At 31.6% G+C, this 18,426-nt stretch overlaps 1 protein-coding gene across 1 annotated transcript; it reads left to right on the forward strand.

Moving 5' to 3' along the window:
* Positions 1-980: 980 nt before the first annotated feature.
* LOC117933756 (acid phosphatase 1-like) lies at positions 981-10,067 on the forward strand. Its single transcript, XM_034855275.1, has 3 exons — positions 981-1,712; positions 3,306-3,515; positions 9,772-10,067. The coding sequence occupies exons 1-3, from the start codon at positions 1,321-1,323 to the stop codon at positions 9,947-9,949; spliced, it is 780 nt and encodes a 259-aa protein (XP_034711166.1). The 5' UTR covers positions 981-1,320; the 3' UTR covers positions 9,950-10,067.
* Positions 10,068-18,426: the final 8,359 nt, after the last annotated feature.

An 18,426-nucleotide genomic window follows, 5' to 3' on the forward strand; every position in this document is an offset into this window, starting at 1 on the left:
GTAGCCTTAGCTTATAGAAATATTTTGCTCATATATTTTCTAAAACATGTTTTCCTGTTTTAGTTAATACCTTTTTAAATATGTGTAACTTTTCTTAAAAAAAAAAAAAGAATATGATCCAAACTATTGCAAAGACAAATAAGTAGTTAATAATCATAATGATAATTCCTCCAAACTTTTGTAAAAAGACAATTAAATTAATTATTTCAAAGGATACATCAATGGTGGATTACAAAATATATAAATTATGACACAAATATGTTTATTGTAATTTTATATTCCATTTATTTTCTACAAATATAATGTAATAATAAATATTTGCTTAAACAATTTATTTCAAATAGTGATAAACAACAAATTCAAATATATGACATTAAAGATATGTTTCACATCTCACTTAATTACTAAATTATAAAAAATATAAAGAATTTAAATCAATCTAAAACATCATCTTATATTAAAATAATATATTCTCATATATCATATATTACTATAATAATAAACAATAATATATTCCATATATCTATTTATAATTATTATTTACCTATTAATTAAATTATAAGTATGTTACATCATTTTTTATATTATTTTAATCCATATAAAATTATTTATAAATAAATTTAAATTTACTCACAAATTACCTTTTAAGATGTTATCTCAATTATTCCATATATCAACAATCATTTACGTATGTACATCCCACGTGATTTCTACTAGTATAATAAAATGAGAAGATATGTGCCTATATTTTTAATAAAATAAGAAATAAGAAAAATTAATGATATCCTCTTATTATAATAATCAGGTAAAGAAAATACGTACCATTTAAAATTATTTATATACATAATTCAGAACATTTATAAAAATCATTATTACCACTTTTAAAAAAATAAAATTTTCTAATAATATAATAAAGTTAAGAAGCCAAATATTCAAATGAGTTGGTCGGTGGTCGGTGGTCGGTGGCAGGTGGCAGGTGGCGGAAGGGGTGGAAAGAGCAATCCGAGAAACCCTCTTTTCTATCCAATACTGAGCCTTCCCTCCATCCACTGCCGCGATTGCCAGCTACAAAACTTAATTACTTCACTCTCACGCATCTATCATTCTCTGAAAAAGTACTCGCTGATCTTCCCAAGTAATCCATTTTCTTATCATTCTCTGAAAAAGTAGTCGCTGTTCATCCCAAGTAATCCATTTTCTGATCATCTCTGAAAAAGGGAAACACCACCAACCTGTCCGCGGAATCTGATTCCCCTTTTACTTCCTTATAAAAACCCCAATTATCTCCCAACTTTCCTTTCCCAGAATCCGTTTTCCATCATGAATTCCCTTAGAATTTTCCTTCTTTTCGCCCTGTTTTCCATCTCACTTTCCCACGAACCATTCAACTCCCACCTCCTCCCCAGGCCTCTGATCCTCGAATATCCCCAGGAATCCAGTGAGGAAATTCAATTAGAGTGTACGAGTTGGAGATTTGGAGTTGAGGCCAACAACCTTGGTCCGTGGAAGACGATACCTGTGGCGTGTGCGGAGTATGTGAAAGAGTACATGACGGGTAGGGCTTATGAAATCGATCTCGGACGAGTAGCGAACGAGGCTGCCATTTATGCCAGGTCTGTGGAATTGAGTGAGGATGGGAACGATGTTTGGGTGTTCGATGTGGACGAAACGTTGTTGTCGAATCTTCCGTATTATGCTGAGCATGGTTATGGGTAAGATTCTTCTTTGCCAGTCTGTTTGGTTGCCGAGAAAAAAAATATATAGGATTTTAACTTTGTTAGGAACATGTCTTTTGGATGTTGAGATTAGGTAGAGAGAAAGAAAGGAGTTTATTGGGTTACTGTAATACTTCAAATTAACAGTTTTAGCAATTATCTCCTCGGATCAATTTGGATTATAAATTTCCGAATCTAGTGTAATGGCTATGATTTTTCTTTGCCTATCTGTCTGGTTGTGAATAAGTAAAAAAGGGATCTTCTTAAACTTTGTCAGTAACATGTTCGGCTGTTGACAAAAGTTGGGAAGAAGAAAGGGGTCTATTGGGGCTTTGGATTTAGAACTGAATTGGGTTTGAAATTCTTTAAATTATGGGTTTAGCGTTTAGTTCGTTGGCTAAATTTGGATTGTGAATTTCCAAATATAGTGTGTATTTCTACTTTTGTTTCAGCAGGTTGGCTTCCCAGAAATTTGCTGAGCTTTTGCTGGAAGGATAGTGAAGTTTGTGGAAGGTGGAGACATGCCCTTGGTGCCATGGCTGCGACTGTGAGATGCCAGTAGGTCAGGCTTGGTGACAGGCGTGAGTTCTGTGTAGAGATAGGATCCTTAAGGCTTCATTTTGATCCTGGAAACTGCGAGTGAACGGATTAGGAAAAGGAAAAAGGAAAGGGAAGAAAAATCGATGGAAGATAAAAATTAAGTTCGACCTCAACCAATTGTTTCTCTACTTGTTTTCCAACTTTTTTCACTTTATAATCAGAGAATTGAGAGTTTGAAAATGTATGGGTTTTACAAGTAATTTTCATTATATTTTATTTTCCTTTATATTTTCTACTATAACAAAACTAAAGAACTTGGCATTCTTTTTTTCTATCCTATTTTTCACTCCTTTTGAGATCTAATAGGAACCCAAATATCTTCACTAGAGATTTAGGAAACAACGCCTATTCTTTCTTGTTTGAATTGTGCTGACTTAGGGATCTGAAGTCCCATCCTTGTTTATTGGAATAATGTCAATTTTGGGGTCTTGAATCCATTGTAAGTTAACCAAAGTCTGAATCAAATAATGAGACTCTCATCTGAAGAATGGACCTAGATTTGGGGGATCAAATCCCTTCCAAATCCATAATCCAAACATAACCTTAGATTGTTTCAAACTTTCAAACTTAGTTAAGGACCATTTTGTTGTTGCTGATAAAAGATCATGAAAGTTAGGAAATTATAAGGGAGATTATAGTATTGATACCTGGTTTAGGGACCCTGTTGGTTACTAAGAAAAGGAATATTACAGTTGAAATTTAGAACTATGAACTTCAGTAATTACCTGCTTAGTTGCTAAGAAAAAGTAAGTGTAAAGGAATTTTAGCTTTAAAACTGTTGTCTTTCAACTTTTTGGTACTGAGAAGAAAAAGCCTCCACAAATCTGAGGCTAATGCAATTGGACCTATTCAGAGCCTTTTGTTTTTTGAAAGGCAAAGCAAGTCAGAAAAGAAATGAAAATACATATTCAATCTTATTGGGTTTTTATAGGATAGGTGTTTGAATGAAAATGATTTATTTCTGATGAGAACTCTTGTGTGACTTTGTAGTTTGGAAGTTTTTGATGAAATGGAGTTTGCTAAATGGGTTGAAAAGGCTACGGCACCTGCTATCGGGTCTAGTTTGAAACTTTATGAAGTGGTTCAGAGTTTGGGCTTCAAGACTTTCTTGCTCACTGGGCGCAGTGAAAACCAAAGGAGTGTCACTGTTGAGAATTTGATCAATGCAGGATTCCAGAACTGGGACAAGCTTATATTGAGGTGAGTACAATGCACACATAACTATGGACATATAGCTTGAACCTTCCCTTCTCCTTTATTTTTGTTTTGAATGTTCTTTTTATTTTCATGAAGTTTGTCACTTCGAATTGGAAACCTATCTCTAATCGATACAGTCTCCTCCTTAGTATCAGGAATGGCCTTTGCACTAACAAATATCAAAGATCTAGAATGTGTAATGCAAATTCTGTTGTTAACCATTCTCTTCTGTACCTAGTACTCTCACTGGACATTTTGGATTTGACATGATCTTTTTAATTTATTGAAAGAATCATAAAAAGAAAAAACAATTTATTCAACTATAAAGTAAAGTACAGAAATTCTTAATGATTTTTATTTTTTGTATTTGTAATTTTAAAAATATTAAGTACAGAAATTATGATTTTTATTTATTATATTTGTAATTTTGAGATTATTAAATTCAGTCAAGTATAGAAAAACCCTTGAAGTTCAGATGACACCAGATTATACATCAAATAAACACAAGATATGATATCAAACAAAGTTAGCTGAGCGAAGCTGAGCAAAAACAATCAAATAAGGAAAGAGAACAAGGTTTTTGTATTTGTGTATAAAAATTACCAAAAAATTGGCATAGATATGTTGAATCATTTTCAAGATGAACATCCTTTGTAATTGTGATGGCCTATAGTGAAAGCCAGAAGAAATATGAAAAAAAAAAAAAAAAAATTGAATTCTAATTCCCAGTGAGTTTTGATTTGCCAGGGATAGTCATTAATGTACATCTGTGAATCTGTGATAGAAGAATTGATGAGGATTTAATGATATAGTTACTTTAAGGCTATGTTTGGAACTAAGAAGCCATGGAATGCTAAAAAATTGGAAGGGATATCAATCTTTGTGATAGAAAGATGGAAGAAAATATATATATTTTGCAAAGTGTGGGGAGTTTTAAATCTTGAAAATCTTTAATCTTGTTTAAAGAAGTGAGTTATGTTGGCGAAAGAGCGGAGCAAAATGTTATTGGTTTAAACTTATAATATTATTTTTCTCTTTCATTCCCCTTTTCCTGGCAGTTTATGTGAAACAAAATCACTAAATGACTAAAGTAAAAGATTTCCATTTTCCTTGAGGGACTGTCTTTCTGGTTTTCTATTTATCTTGGAACTAATGTTTTGCTTAAAAGTTTCCTCTTTTCTTCTTAAGCAGGTTTTTTTGGTCTTTTGTGCCCTATTTTCCTTCTGACTTTCTATTTATCTTGGAAATCATGTTTTATTTCAAGTTTCCTCTATTCTTATTTATCAGGAGTTTTGCTTATGGGTGCCTTATCAATGCATGTGTTATATATAGTCTCTCTCTCTCTCTCCCAGCCAGCTAATGAAATCCTTTCATGTTAAAAAAAATCACATAAATTTCTCTGGTTATCTTGCATGTTGCATTTGAAGCACAAATTTTGTTTTGCACCATGTACTCTTTCTCTCTAATGAAATACTTGCTTGTTAAAAAAATCACATAAATTTCTTTCATTATCATGATGGGTTCATTTGAAGAAGAAATTTTGTTTTTTTACCACGTAGAGTGAATTACACCTAATAGATGATTATCTAATCTTCAGAAAGGCAGAAAATTTGACAAGGCATTTGGCGCCTTTTTTTTGGATAGGTAAATTTCTGCCCCATTGGAACTTGAACCTAGAACCTCCCACAAATTCTCCCCAACCCTTTACAACTTGTCTAGGCCTCAAGGGCAGGCCATTTGGTGCTTTTTCATAGCCCTCTCTGTCTTTAAGGTTATATTTACCTCAAACACAGAATTTGAAAAACTCACAAGTTGTATTTTAGTTTATCAGTTCTATCAATTTGGAGTACAAGTATAGTTTTGGTTCTCAAAGTTTAGTATATCAAACCTAAATGTAATAATTTTTGCTTAGAATGGTGTGAAAACTGGAGGGAGAAACTTTAAAGGGATTTTGAACAATAAAGTGCAACTTGGGACTTGTTATTGTCTCCTAGCATTTTTATCCATAGTAGCCTTTATTCAAGACACTGGTTTTGTCTTGAATACAGTGCTATCATTGATATATTCATTGCATGCAACAATTAGATTTGAGTCTGCATCATCGTACACAATTAAGAACATAGTAGCCTTTATTCAAGACACTGGTTTTGTCTTTTGTCTTTTGTCTTTTTTCTTTTTAATTTTTCTGTATGCAAATGCTTTAATAATTTTCTTTTGCCCATTCCTTGGTGAATGTATGTATGGTTTCTAATGCATTCACATTAAATTATTAGTTATGTTATGGTCAAGAAAACTAACTAATAAGCTAGCATTTAAACCAACTCAAATGTATTAATTAAAATTTACCACCATTTAAGGTTTTGATAACTAAATTTGATCAAATTCTAGGTGTAGAACATAGAACTCAATAAGGAATAAACAAAATGCAACCACATGCTATATCTCTGAAGAATATAAATTCTGTGGTTGTCAATATGTGTAGCCTTCTGTTGAGACCCAGGTGTGATAGTCTATTTAGGGTCTATGCTTCAAACTTTGCCATGGAAAAAATTGAAGCTTAGTTGAAGTTGGGCTTGTAATTAGTTTGACAAACTCAACTCAATTTTTAGGTTATGTTTGGTTGGTGGGGTAGGATATGATAGGATATGTATATCCTACGATATCATATCCCATTAGATAAGAAATGCATATTGTAAGATATGATTTCTAATTAGATGTGATAACAATGGACATAATATCCTAAGATAACATATACCTATAAAAAAAAAATATATATCTTAAGATAACATATCCAATGAGATGTGTTATGTTTTTTTTATATCTAATTTGTAAAAGGAATAAAAAATAAAATAGAATATATATTATTTTTATTGTTTAAAATAAGGATTATATTGCATTCTAATATTTTCCATTTAAAAAAAATATATATATATAAAATTTTTGTTACATGTGACAATATTCATGATTAATATATTTAAACTTTATAAATAATTTTTTAATGTTATGTTATTCAATATATAAAAATAAAATAATTTATATATATATATATATATATATATATATATATATATATATATATATTAAATAATACATATATTAATATTATTTTACAATATATTTTATAAATATTTTTTAGTTCTTTTCTAACCACAAATATAATTTTATAATAAAAGAAATTTATTTTTCAAAATAAGTAATATGATAAAAATTAAAAATAGATAAATTTATGATACATGGATATGTATATCCTACATCTTATCTTAGGATTAATATATTCTATGTAAAATGGATATAAAAAAAAATATATGGATATTATATCTCATCACTTATGTTATCTTATATTTGATTGAATATAGGATAGAATAAGCGGCAAAATAACTTATCTTATTTCATCACCAACCATGGGATTGAATATGTTATTACCTCTATGTTTGGTTGACGAGATATGATATGATAGGATATATATATCCTAGGATATTATAATAATAACCTAAGGTAACATATCCAATGCAATATGTTATTTTATACTTATATTTAATTTATAAAATGAATAAAAAATGAAATGGAATATATATTATTTTTTAATATTTAAACTAAAAAATATATTTCATTCCAATATTTTCTATTTAAAAAAAAAACGAAAATGATCTTATGTTTAACAATATTCATGATAAAAATACTTAAAATTTATAAATAAAAAATTTGTATATTATATTATTCAATATATAAAAATATTTTATATACAATACATATATTGATATTATTTTAAAATATTTTTTAATCACAAATTTAATTTTATTATAGAAAATTTTATTTTGAAAAATAAGTAATATAAAAAAACAAAAAATTTTAAAAAATAAATAAATTTATAATACATGGGATATATATACCATATGTCTTAGTTTAAGATTAACATATCCTATGTATAAGGGATATAAAAATGAGAATAGCTTATCCTATTTCATGTTTGGTTGAATATTAGATAGGATAAGTGATGGGATAGGATATGTTATCCCCTCTCTTATCTTATCTCATACTATATCTAACTAACCAAACATAGTCTTATTCTATGTTTAATTGACAGTATAGGATAGGATAAGATACATATATCAAGGATATCATATCCCATTAGATAGGAAATACATATCCTAGGAAATACAGGATATGTATTTCCTATCTAATGGGATATGATATCCTAAGGTAATATATCTAATGAGATATGTTATGTATTGCTAATATTTAGTTTATAGCATGAATAAAAAAATAAAATAGAATATAAACTATTTTTCAATGTTTAAAATAAAAAATTATATTGCATTATAATATTTTTTATTTAAAAAAAATGTGAAATTTCTCTTATGTTTAACAATATTCATAATAAAAATGTTTAAACTTTATAAATAATTTTTTTTATATTATAGTATTTAATATATATATATATATATATGTATGTATGTATATATATTAATATTATTTTACCATATATTTTATAAATATTTTTTAAAGTTTTTCTTTTTAAACACAAATTAAATTTTATAATACAAAATTTTTATTTTGCAAAAGTAATAAAAAAAAATGATAAAAAGAATAATTTATGATACATGGGATATGTATATCCCATATCTTAGGTTGGGATTAACATATCCTATATAGAAGGAATATGAAAAACGTGGATATATCCCACCATTAATCCTATCCTATGTTTGGTTAAACATAGGATGGTATAACTTATCTTATCCTATCATCAATCAAACATATACAATATTCCCTTTCTTATTTTATCTTATACTATATCCAACCAACCAAATATAGCCTTATGCTTTAAGTTGTTCTCTCCTCTTGATTTCAGTCATTTGAGGCATACCCTGGCTTATTGTTCTATGTTAATCAGGGCTTATATTAGTACACATATGCATCCAGGTATCATCACAGTATCTCTGATACATAGCAATTAAGATGTAAAATGCATAAAATTGGCTGGGTAAGGTCAACATGGATAGAAAGCATTAGGAAAAACATGTGAAACCTTGCCATTTATCAAATTCTGACAACAATTTTTTTCTTCAAAGAAGTTTCAGAAAACATTGCTGGTAAGAAATTATCCTATTCTTGTCAAGTTGCCATTCTTTTATGCCTTGCATGTAGGCCCTTCCAGTAGGGACTGATACAGATCTGAAATATTTTAGCTGCCAACAAATCAAATTAGAGATAAAAAATATTTCAGTCTCGATATTTTCAGATTATTAGTGTGCATATTCACCAAAAGATGATAAATACAGACAAATAAGTGAGCATATATGCCCCATGTTCCCATGCACATAAATATGTTCTTCCTTTTACAGTTATTCAGATTATGATGTGACTCCTGGCCACGTCAACCATTGGCTGGAGACAGCAGCAGAGCCAGAAAATTGATTTGGTTGGGGTGAGGGGTCAAGATCTAGGAATTCATTTTAGGGGGCAAAAGTAGATAGAACTATGTAGCCTAGTGGTAACTGCAAAATCTTGTGCGATCCTTTGGAATGGGATCAAATCCCCCTTTATATGTGTGTGTCCATATATGCAGATAAGAAGCATTTGAATCAATGGCATTGGAATCTGATTTATTTACTGTTTGTTGGACCCAGTTTGCTAGCATTAATATATCATGGAAGCCAAGCTACCATGCTGGTAGCTTGGTTCATAGCTCCAGTGTCATTTGTCTGAGATAGTATGTCAATATACACCATTAGTGGTTCTATTCTAGATGTTACTTTTGATTGGACAGCCTGCAATGGCAACCTTCTGATGCATGTGCATACGCGTAACATCATTTATAACTTAGATAAGTATGCTTTTGTATTGTATGGATTGTCAAAAGATAATTGTGGTTTGATTTTCTGAAAGATGTATGGTTTCTCATGAATAGGATAAATCTCATTATTGCATTTAGCTTTGTATGTGATCTTGATTAATGCTTCTTGTCTTGAGGCCCACATCAATGAGATTGTCTGCAACATGATCATCAAAGGTTGTTAGGAGTGAATATCAGAAAAGTAGGAAAAGAAAAGAAAAAAGAAGGAAAGGAAAAATAACTCAATCATTCATCATAAAAGTTCATTTTTGCGACGTCTCTTCATGTTGGTTTCCACTTCTCCTATTCCTTTTCACATGTTACCTAAATTATGACCAAGGGCATTGAGATTTCTGAATGAAATTTCACTATGATATCCTGTTAGATCAGTGTGTTGAGATTAAATGTTGCTTTCATACCATGCAGGGGGTCCAATGACCATGGAAAACAGGCGACAGTATATAAGTCAGAGAAGAGGAGTGAAATGGTGAAGGAGGGGTATAGAATTGTGGGGAACTCTGGAGACCAATGGAGCGACCTATTAGGTTCTGAAATGTCTCTACGGTCCTTCAAGCTTCCAAATCCCATGTATTACATTCCCTAATTAAGGGTAAATCATTCCCACTTGTTTTAGTTTGATTGGCTACTGGTAGACTGCATTTGTAAGGATATTCACAATTTACAATGCCAATAAAAGTTAATACAAATTTCAATTATGCCAACACTCTCTCGGGTTCTCCCTCTCAGTCTCTCCTTTTCTTTTGTGAAATGGGCATCTCTATTTTAACAGCTAACAATATTTGCTGACTCCCCTTTGTAAACTGCTAGCTTTTGATTTTTATTTTTTTTATTTTTTTGAGAAAGTAACAAATATTTTTGTCCTAAAAATTGAGTATGTTATTAAAAAAGTAATCAAAAAGCATAACTTCAAGACAATTTCGGTGTTTCCTTTGAAAACTAAGAGTGTGTTTGACAGTAATTCTGAAAAGTGTTTATAATATTCATAATACTTGAAAAATGAATATTTTCAAGGATTAGAAAAACTAAAAACACTTCTCATAATCACTATTAAACACACTGTAAATGTGCTTATCTAAAAATCACTTTTATTTCTACCAATAAATAAGTTGTTCTATTCTTTGCTATTTTGCTACTTTAGTACCATTTCACATCTCCTTTTGAAAGAAATTGAAGAATTTCTTGGGAGTCTTATAACATCTATTCATTATTCTCTTTGGCAAATTGTTATAACTCCATCTTGTTTGAATCCTACTGAGAGATCCACTAGGATAAGAAATTCCAGGCTATTAAAAAAGACTTCAATTCTCCTAAGGCTAGCCTTAGATGACTAGCTGTTCTCTTTTCTTACTTGGGCATATAGGCAGTAGCTAGACGGGCCTTGGCAGCTTATGAGTGATAGAGATGGACTAAGAAAGCAATGGGCGGTGCTCAAAAGTCCACTAAGCTAACGCTTTTGAAGCTCCATGAGATACACACCCTAAGCCAACACTTTTCAACCCTCATTAGGTAAAGTAACAATACAAAACTTTTTACCAGAAGGAATCTTCAAATTGTATTTACACTCAAACAATTACAAGAAAACATTCTCTGCATGAAGTCAACAAGGAAAGTTGTGAGAATCTTGTTCAAAGAAGACTTTGGCCATTTTCTTATAATTGCTTGAAAGCTAATACAAGCTAGGGGGTTAATTTTTTTATTTTTATTTTTTATCTATAGAGTTATGCCTTGTGTGCAATTTGTGCATCCCATGGGACTTGAAAAATGTTAGCTTAGAGGCTAAGCACCACACAACGTGAAAAATTTACGGATGAATTTCGTGCTTGTGACAACCATCCTACATAAAAGACTGTCCAAGGAATCTACTCTCTCCTCTATGATTGATCATGTCTCCTTCATTTTGCCAACACTATAACAAATTGAGGATTTGATGATAGCCTCCATGCCTGATTGAAGGGGCAAGAGTTGTCACAAAAACCTTTAAAGATGGTCAACAATGTGGCCATAAATAGGACATCACCAAAAAGGGAATCAATAAAAGTTTTATATGATGACTACTAAGAAACACTCCCAACAAGTTTTTAGTACAACCACTGCGGGCTTTTGTGATGATCACTTAGTCCTTACCGAAGCATTTTCATGCGGCCACATAATGACCCTCACTCTAGAGTTTAATTATACCTCCACATTTTTTAAGTTAAATGTTTTAAGAGAGCCCATTAGAAAATACAATCAAAATCAATCACCATGTGATTTTCTATTTTGTTTTAGGAAAATAAAATTCATTACAAAATACAAATATAAAATATATTTATGCAGAATAAAAATGTTGATATAACAAATATGTCTCTCAAAGTACTAAATAATTAAATTCTTCTCAATAAATTAATCATCCACAACCTGCAAATCCATGAAATTAAAAAATAAAATAAAAATCCAATACTAAAGAAAAACAATTGCATAGCATATTTAAAAAAAGAATAAAAAATGAATCAAAACAACCTCACCTATCACCATTGTGATCACCCCTTCATTATCAATCCTTAAGCATTGAATCCAAACATCTTTATCATAAGTTGATAAAGAGAATTTGGAATGATTAAGGTGGATACTTAAGGGTTTGTTTGACAACTATTTTTGAAAATAGTTTTCTATTCTCCATAACATGAAAATAGGAAAACATATTTGGCAATCAGAAAACTGTTTTCTGTTCTTAAAAACAGAAAACATAGTATTTTCAGATAACATTTTTTTATAGTTACTTTTAGTTGTTTTCACTTGATTTTTGAGGGTCGTTTTAAAAAATAATTATACAAACATATAAAACGATTAAAAATAAAATAGTAAATATAAAAATTATTTTTAAAATATATTTTAAAATATTAAAAACAAGTTAAAAACATTTCAAGTTCTTAAACGGATTTTTGTTCTACAAAATATTAGAGAATAGTTTTTAAAAACTATTCTCAATTCTTTTTTTCAAATTGTTTTAAAAAAACAATTATAAAATATGGCCTAAATATCTTTAGCATGATTTTCTATCACTTGATAAATTGATGCATATGGATGATGAATATCTTTGGATCTTGAGAATTCTAAGTTTGAAGAACCTTATTTTTTTTATTAAAGTATTTTGTGGATTAATATTTTGAATTATTGGAAAATAAGGATGGTGTTTTGTTATGATTACCCTTATTTTTTTATTGCTAAGGACTAGCAATGTTCAGATCTAGGGGAGTGATTAACACAAAAAAATACATTATTTTTGTACTTAAAAAAATGTGGATTTGTCACTACTTTCAAGTGTTAATCATATCCTTTTAGCATGAATACATACTGTTAGCCCAAGGGTTCTCTTAATCAGGTTTTGATGATAACAAATAATGGTTAAGTTACTAATTGGTTTGAATTGTAAAGAATCTCAGGTATTAATTTGGAAATTCATCAAAGGACCTCATGGATACAAGATCGAGACATGTGGAAGACTTTTAATCATAGGAAACAAATGTAAGATGAATGCATGGGTGCACTTAGGTTTTACATATCTTTTCATGCATCTTTGGAAAACTCGGTTTATTCTTTAAAGTTATAATTTTATTAAAACCCGAGTTTTATCAAATGTACCTTAGGCAAAATGTTTCAAAATTGGCATAATAATTTACCTAAAGACCTTACCTAAGTGTTAGAAAAGAAAAGAACTAAAAAAGATAGGTTTTCGGGGCCAAAAAGATGAACCGGTCGAGGCATTGGCCAACCGGCTCAACCGACCAGGGAATCAGTCGACCGGTTGCCCTTATTCAATCAAGATCCAATCGAGGAGTGTTAAAAACACACTCTCTCATCCAGTAGCTTTCCTTTCTCGGTTGAGGCACCTTCTTTCCCGGTTGACCTCCGATTGAGGTCTGGTTGAGTTCCGATCGAGTTCCAATTGAAGCAACGATAACCTGCCAAAACATTAAATGCTCTAATGGCTAGTGAACCGGTCGACTCCCAGCTCGACCGATTAAGGGTACTTTTTGTTTTTCTTGGCTCCCGAGGTTAGAAACCTATAAATTGAGAGCTTCACTTCATTTATGACACAAAGAACACTTGCATTCAATTGTTTACCCACTTGTTCTTACCTTAAAAGCTCTTATTTTTTTCTTGGTGCATTAAATCTACACTTGTATATCTTTTAGCATACCTTTGTGTTTCATCCTAGCTTTGATTTGTATTTGAGATATCATTGAGCTAGGTTGAAGGATTCATTCTTGTAAAAATTGAGTGTTAAAACATTCAAGTGAGTTGAATCTTGAAGAGATTGTGTAAGAGCCCATTTGAGCCAGAATCCAAGTGTAAAAAAGATTGGAAGCTTGGTTGAAGCTTCAAGTTAGTGGAACCCTCACTCGATTAGGAGATTGAGGAGTGTAGATGTAGGCAAGGAAGTGCCGAACCACTATAAAATCTGAGTTTGCTTTCTCTAACTTTACCTCTTTATTTTTGCTTCTATTGTGCTTGAATTTGTTGTGTTGAAAAAGATTTTGAAAAACCCAATTCACCCCCCTCTTGAGTGTTTTTCTCATTTAAGTTTAGCCTTTATTTTCTCAATTGGTATCAGAGTTAGGCCTCTTGCTTAAGACTTAATAGTTTAAGAGGAAATGACTATTCCATCAAGCTCATCTCAAACTGAAAGTTTTGCAAAAAATAAAGCTCCATTTTTTATGGGAACCGACTATCCCTATTGGAAAACTAAAATGACTTGGTATTTACAATCAACTGATTTAAACGTATGGGACGTCATTGAAGATGACCCAACTTTTCCTACAAAACTAGTTGATGAAGTCATGATTCCAAAACCCAAGCAAGAATGGAATGAGCTTAATAGAAGAAATTTTCAATTAAATGCTAAGGTCGTTTTTACTTTGCAATGTGCTATGGATAGAAATGAATATAATAGAATATGTCAATGCAAATTGGCTAAAGAAATTTGGAGATTGCTTGAAATAACTCATGAATGAACAAATCAAGTGAAAGAGTCAAAAATAAATTTACTAGTTCCTATGAATTGTTTTTTATGAAAGAAAATGAGACTATTGTTGATATGATCACTAGGTTCACTGACATTGTCAATGGTCTTGAAGCTTTGGGAAAGACCTACAAGGAATCCGAAAAAGTGATGAAGATATTGATGTCACTCCCATCAAAATGTCATACAAAGGTCACCGCAATTTAAGAAGCAAAAGACTTGACCAAGCTACCTATGGAGGAGCTCATAGGGTCATTAATGACATATGAGATCAATTTGGCAAAGAAGCTATAAGAAGGTGAAGACAAAAAGAAGAAGAACATATCTCTCAAAGTTACAACTAAGGAAGAAGAAGATGTTGAAGAAGAAAAACCAAGTGAAGAAGCTGATGATTTAGCCCTCATCACAAGAAAGCTCAACAAATACATGAGGGGTGAAAGGTTTAGAGGAAGAAGGTTCACCTCTAAAAGAGACCTTTCTAAAAAGGAATCTTCACCTCATGGTGACAAGGAGAAATGGGAAGAGAAGAGATTTGGTGTGTTTCAAATGCAAGAAACCGGGATACATTAAATATGATTGTTCTCTCTACAAAAGTTAAGCCAAGAAGAGAATGAAGAAGGCAATGATGGCCACTTGGAGTGAAAGTGAAGAATCCTCCAAAGACGAAAAGGAGAAAGAAGTGACAAACATGTGCTTCATAGCAATAGATGAACTTGATGAGGTAAACTCTAACTTTAGTGATGAATATATACATGATGTTTTTGAAGAATTGTATGAGGATTTTGAAAACTTAGTTTGAAAAATAATTCCCTTAAAAAGAAAATTCAAGAACTTGAAGAAGTAAAAGAAAAATTTTCAATTGTTGAAATTTCTAAAACTCATCTTGAAAAAGAAAATGAGATTTTGAGAAAGAAAAATGAATGGTTGACCTCATCTCTTTCAATATTTTCTTGTGGACAAAAATCTTTTGAAATGATTCTGGCTAGCCAAAAATGTGTTTTTGACAAACAAAGGCTAGGATTTAAATCTTTAAAAAAATTAAAAGTATTTTAAAAACTATTTTGTAAAAGAATCCACAAGTTTAAGTCCTTCCACTACTTGCAACTTTTGTGGAAGAGGAGGGCACATTAGCAGTACACGTCCTTTAAGAAATGGTTCTCAAAAGAATTCAAATGCAAAAGCTAAAAAGGTTTTGATTGAAAAATCCAAGGTCACTAACCCCAAGGAACCAAAAATATATGGATACCTAAATCAACTTGAATTATATTTTATAAGGTTCAAAGAAGGATAAATGGTTCTTGGATAGTGGATGCTCAAGACACATGATCGGAGATAAATCCAAGTTTGATTTCCTTACAAAGAGAAATGGAGGATATGTTACCTTTGGAGACAATGCAAAAGGAAGAATTATTGGTCAAGGCAACATTGGTAATGACACGTCCTTTCTTATTGAAAGTGTTTTATTAGTGGATGGTTTAAAACATAACCTTTTAAGCATTAGTCAAGTTTGTGACAAAGGTTTTAAAGTGATTTTTGAAGCATCTCATTGCATTATCAAGGATATTCAAAATGATAAAACCATCTTCATGGCCATAGATGTGATAATGTTTACGTTATAAATATTTCAAAATATGATGGCTATGATAGATGTTTTTCAATCATGCATTATCAAATTTGGTTGTGGCATAGGAGGTTGGGACATACTAACATGGACCTCATTTCCCAACTCAACAAAGATGAACTTGTTAGAGGCCTTCCCAAAATTAATTTTCAAAAATACAAAGTTTGTGAAGCTTATCAAGTGGGAAAACAAATCAAAAACTCTTTCAAGAACAAAAACTTAATTTCTACATCTAGGCCACTTGAGTTGTTGCATATGGATTTATTTGGTCCCTCTAGGACACCAAGTCTTGGGGGAAAGTCTTATGCATATGTTATTATGGATGACTTCTCTAGATATACATGGGTTTTGTTTTTAAGTAAAAAAAATGAAGCCTTTTATGAGTTTTCAAAGTTTTGCAATAAGATTAAAAATGAAAAGGGTTTTACAATTACTTGTATAAGAAGTGATTATGAGAGAGAATTTGAAAATATTGACTTTGAAGAATATTGAAATGCGCATGGTATTAACCACAATTTTTCGGCTCCTAGAACTCCTCAACAAAATGGGGTAGTTGAAAGGAAAAATAGAACTTTTCAAGAAATGGTTATAACCATGTTAAATGAAAACAATTTACCAAAATATTTTTGGGTCGAAGAGGTTAACACTTCTTGTTATGTTTTACATAGAATATTATTGAGGCCCATTCTTAAGACAATTCCCTATAAGCTTTGGAAAAACAAGAAACCCAACATTAACTATTTCAAAGTCTTTGGGTGTAAATGTTTTATATTAAACACCAAAGACAATCTTGGAAAATTTGATGCAAAATCGAATGTTGGAATTTTTTTTTGGTTACTCAACTTCAAGTAAAGCCTTTAGAGTTTTTAACAAAAGAACCATGGTTGTAAAGGAGTCCATCCATGTTATTTTTTATGAATCTAACAATTCTCTCCAAGAAAGAGAGAGTTTTGATGATGATTTAGGTTTGGAGACCTCCATGGGAAAATTGTAAATTGAAGATAGAAGGCAACAAGAAAAAATTGGAGAGGATCCCAAGAAAGAAGAATCACCATTGGCACTACCCCCTCCTCAACAAGTGTAAGGTGGATCAAGTCAAGACCTTCCTAAAGATTGGAAGTTTGTCATTGATAAAACAAAGGCTATGAATAATTAAGGAAAATACCCAAAAGAAGAGAGAGAGAGGGGGGGGGGGGTTGAATTGGGTTTTTCAAAATCTTTTTCCACACAATAATATATGCACAAAATAAATAAAGGAAAGAGATAAAGTTAGAGAATTCAAACTCGGGTTTATAGTGGTTCGGCACTCCCTTACCTACGTTCACTCTCCTCAATCTCCTAACCGAGTGACGGTTCCACTAACTTGAAGCTTCAATCAAGCTTTCAATCGTCTTACACTTGGATTCCGGCTCCAATGGGCTCTTACACAATCTCTTCAAGATTTGAACCACTTGAAGGCTTTCACACTCAGTTTACACAAGGATGAAACTCTCAACCTAGCTTAAGGATGGCTCAAGTACAAGAGAAAGCTAGGATGAATTACAAGAGTGTACTAAGAATATGCAAGTGATGGTTTAATGCACTAAGAAAGAAAATGAGAGCTTTTAGATCAAGAACAGGTAGGTAGGCTTTGAATGCAATTGTTCTTTTAGTCATAAATGAAGAGGAACTCTCAATTTATTGGTTTCTAAGCTCGGGAGACAAAAACAGTAGAAAGTAGCCTCGATCGAACGAGCAAAGGCTCGACCAGATCACTAGCCGTTGGAGCATTTAATGCATGGCAAGTTACCGTTGCCTCGACCGAACATCGACCGGACTTTGACCGGACAAGGGTGAGGCTCGACCAGGAAGAGAAAGCTACTGTAAGAGAGAGAAGGTTTTTGTGCCTCCCTCGACCGAACCTTGACCGGTCAAGGGAAACTGGTCGACCGGTTCCCCAACCGGTTGAGCCGGTTGGCCATAGCTTAGACCGGTTGAGCCTTTTGGCCCCGAAAACCTATCCTTTTTTATTTCTTCTTTTCCAATACTTAGGCAAGGTCTTTAGGTGAGTTAATATGCCAATTTTGAATCAATTTGCCTAAGGTATATTTGATAAAACTCGGGTTTTAAAGAAAATCAAGTTTTAAAGAATAAACTGAGGTTTCTAAGATTCATGAAAAGGTATGAACATCCTAAGTGCACTCATGCTATCATTTTACATTCATTTCCTATGATCACAAGTCTTCCAAATGATCTCGATCTCGTATTCGTTTGGTCCTTGATGAATTTTTTAGATTATGCTTGAGATTCTTAACAATTTAAAACAATTAGTCACTTAACCATGGTTTGTTATCATCAAAACATGATTAGGAGAACCCTTGGGCTAACAATCTCCCCCTTTTTGATGATGACAAACCTTGGTTATCTAGGAGACAGAGAAATCTCCCCCTCAAACCAA

This window comes from Vitis riparia, chromosome 16, assembly GCF_004353265.1.
Source record: "Vitis riparia cultivar Riparia Gloire de Montpellier isolate 1030 chromosome 16, EGFV_Vit.rip_1.0, whole genome shotgun sequence".
Classification (NCBI taxonomy): domain Eukaryota; kingdom Viridiplantae; phylum Streptophyta; class Magnoliopsida; order Vitales; family Vitaceae; genus Vitis; species Vitis riparia.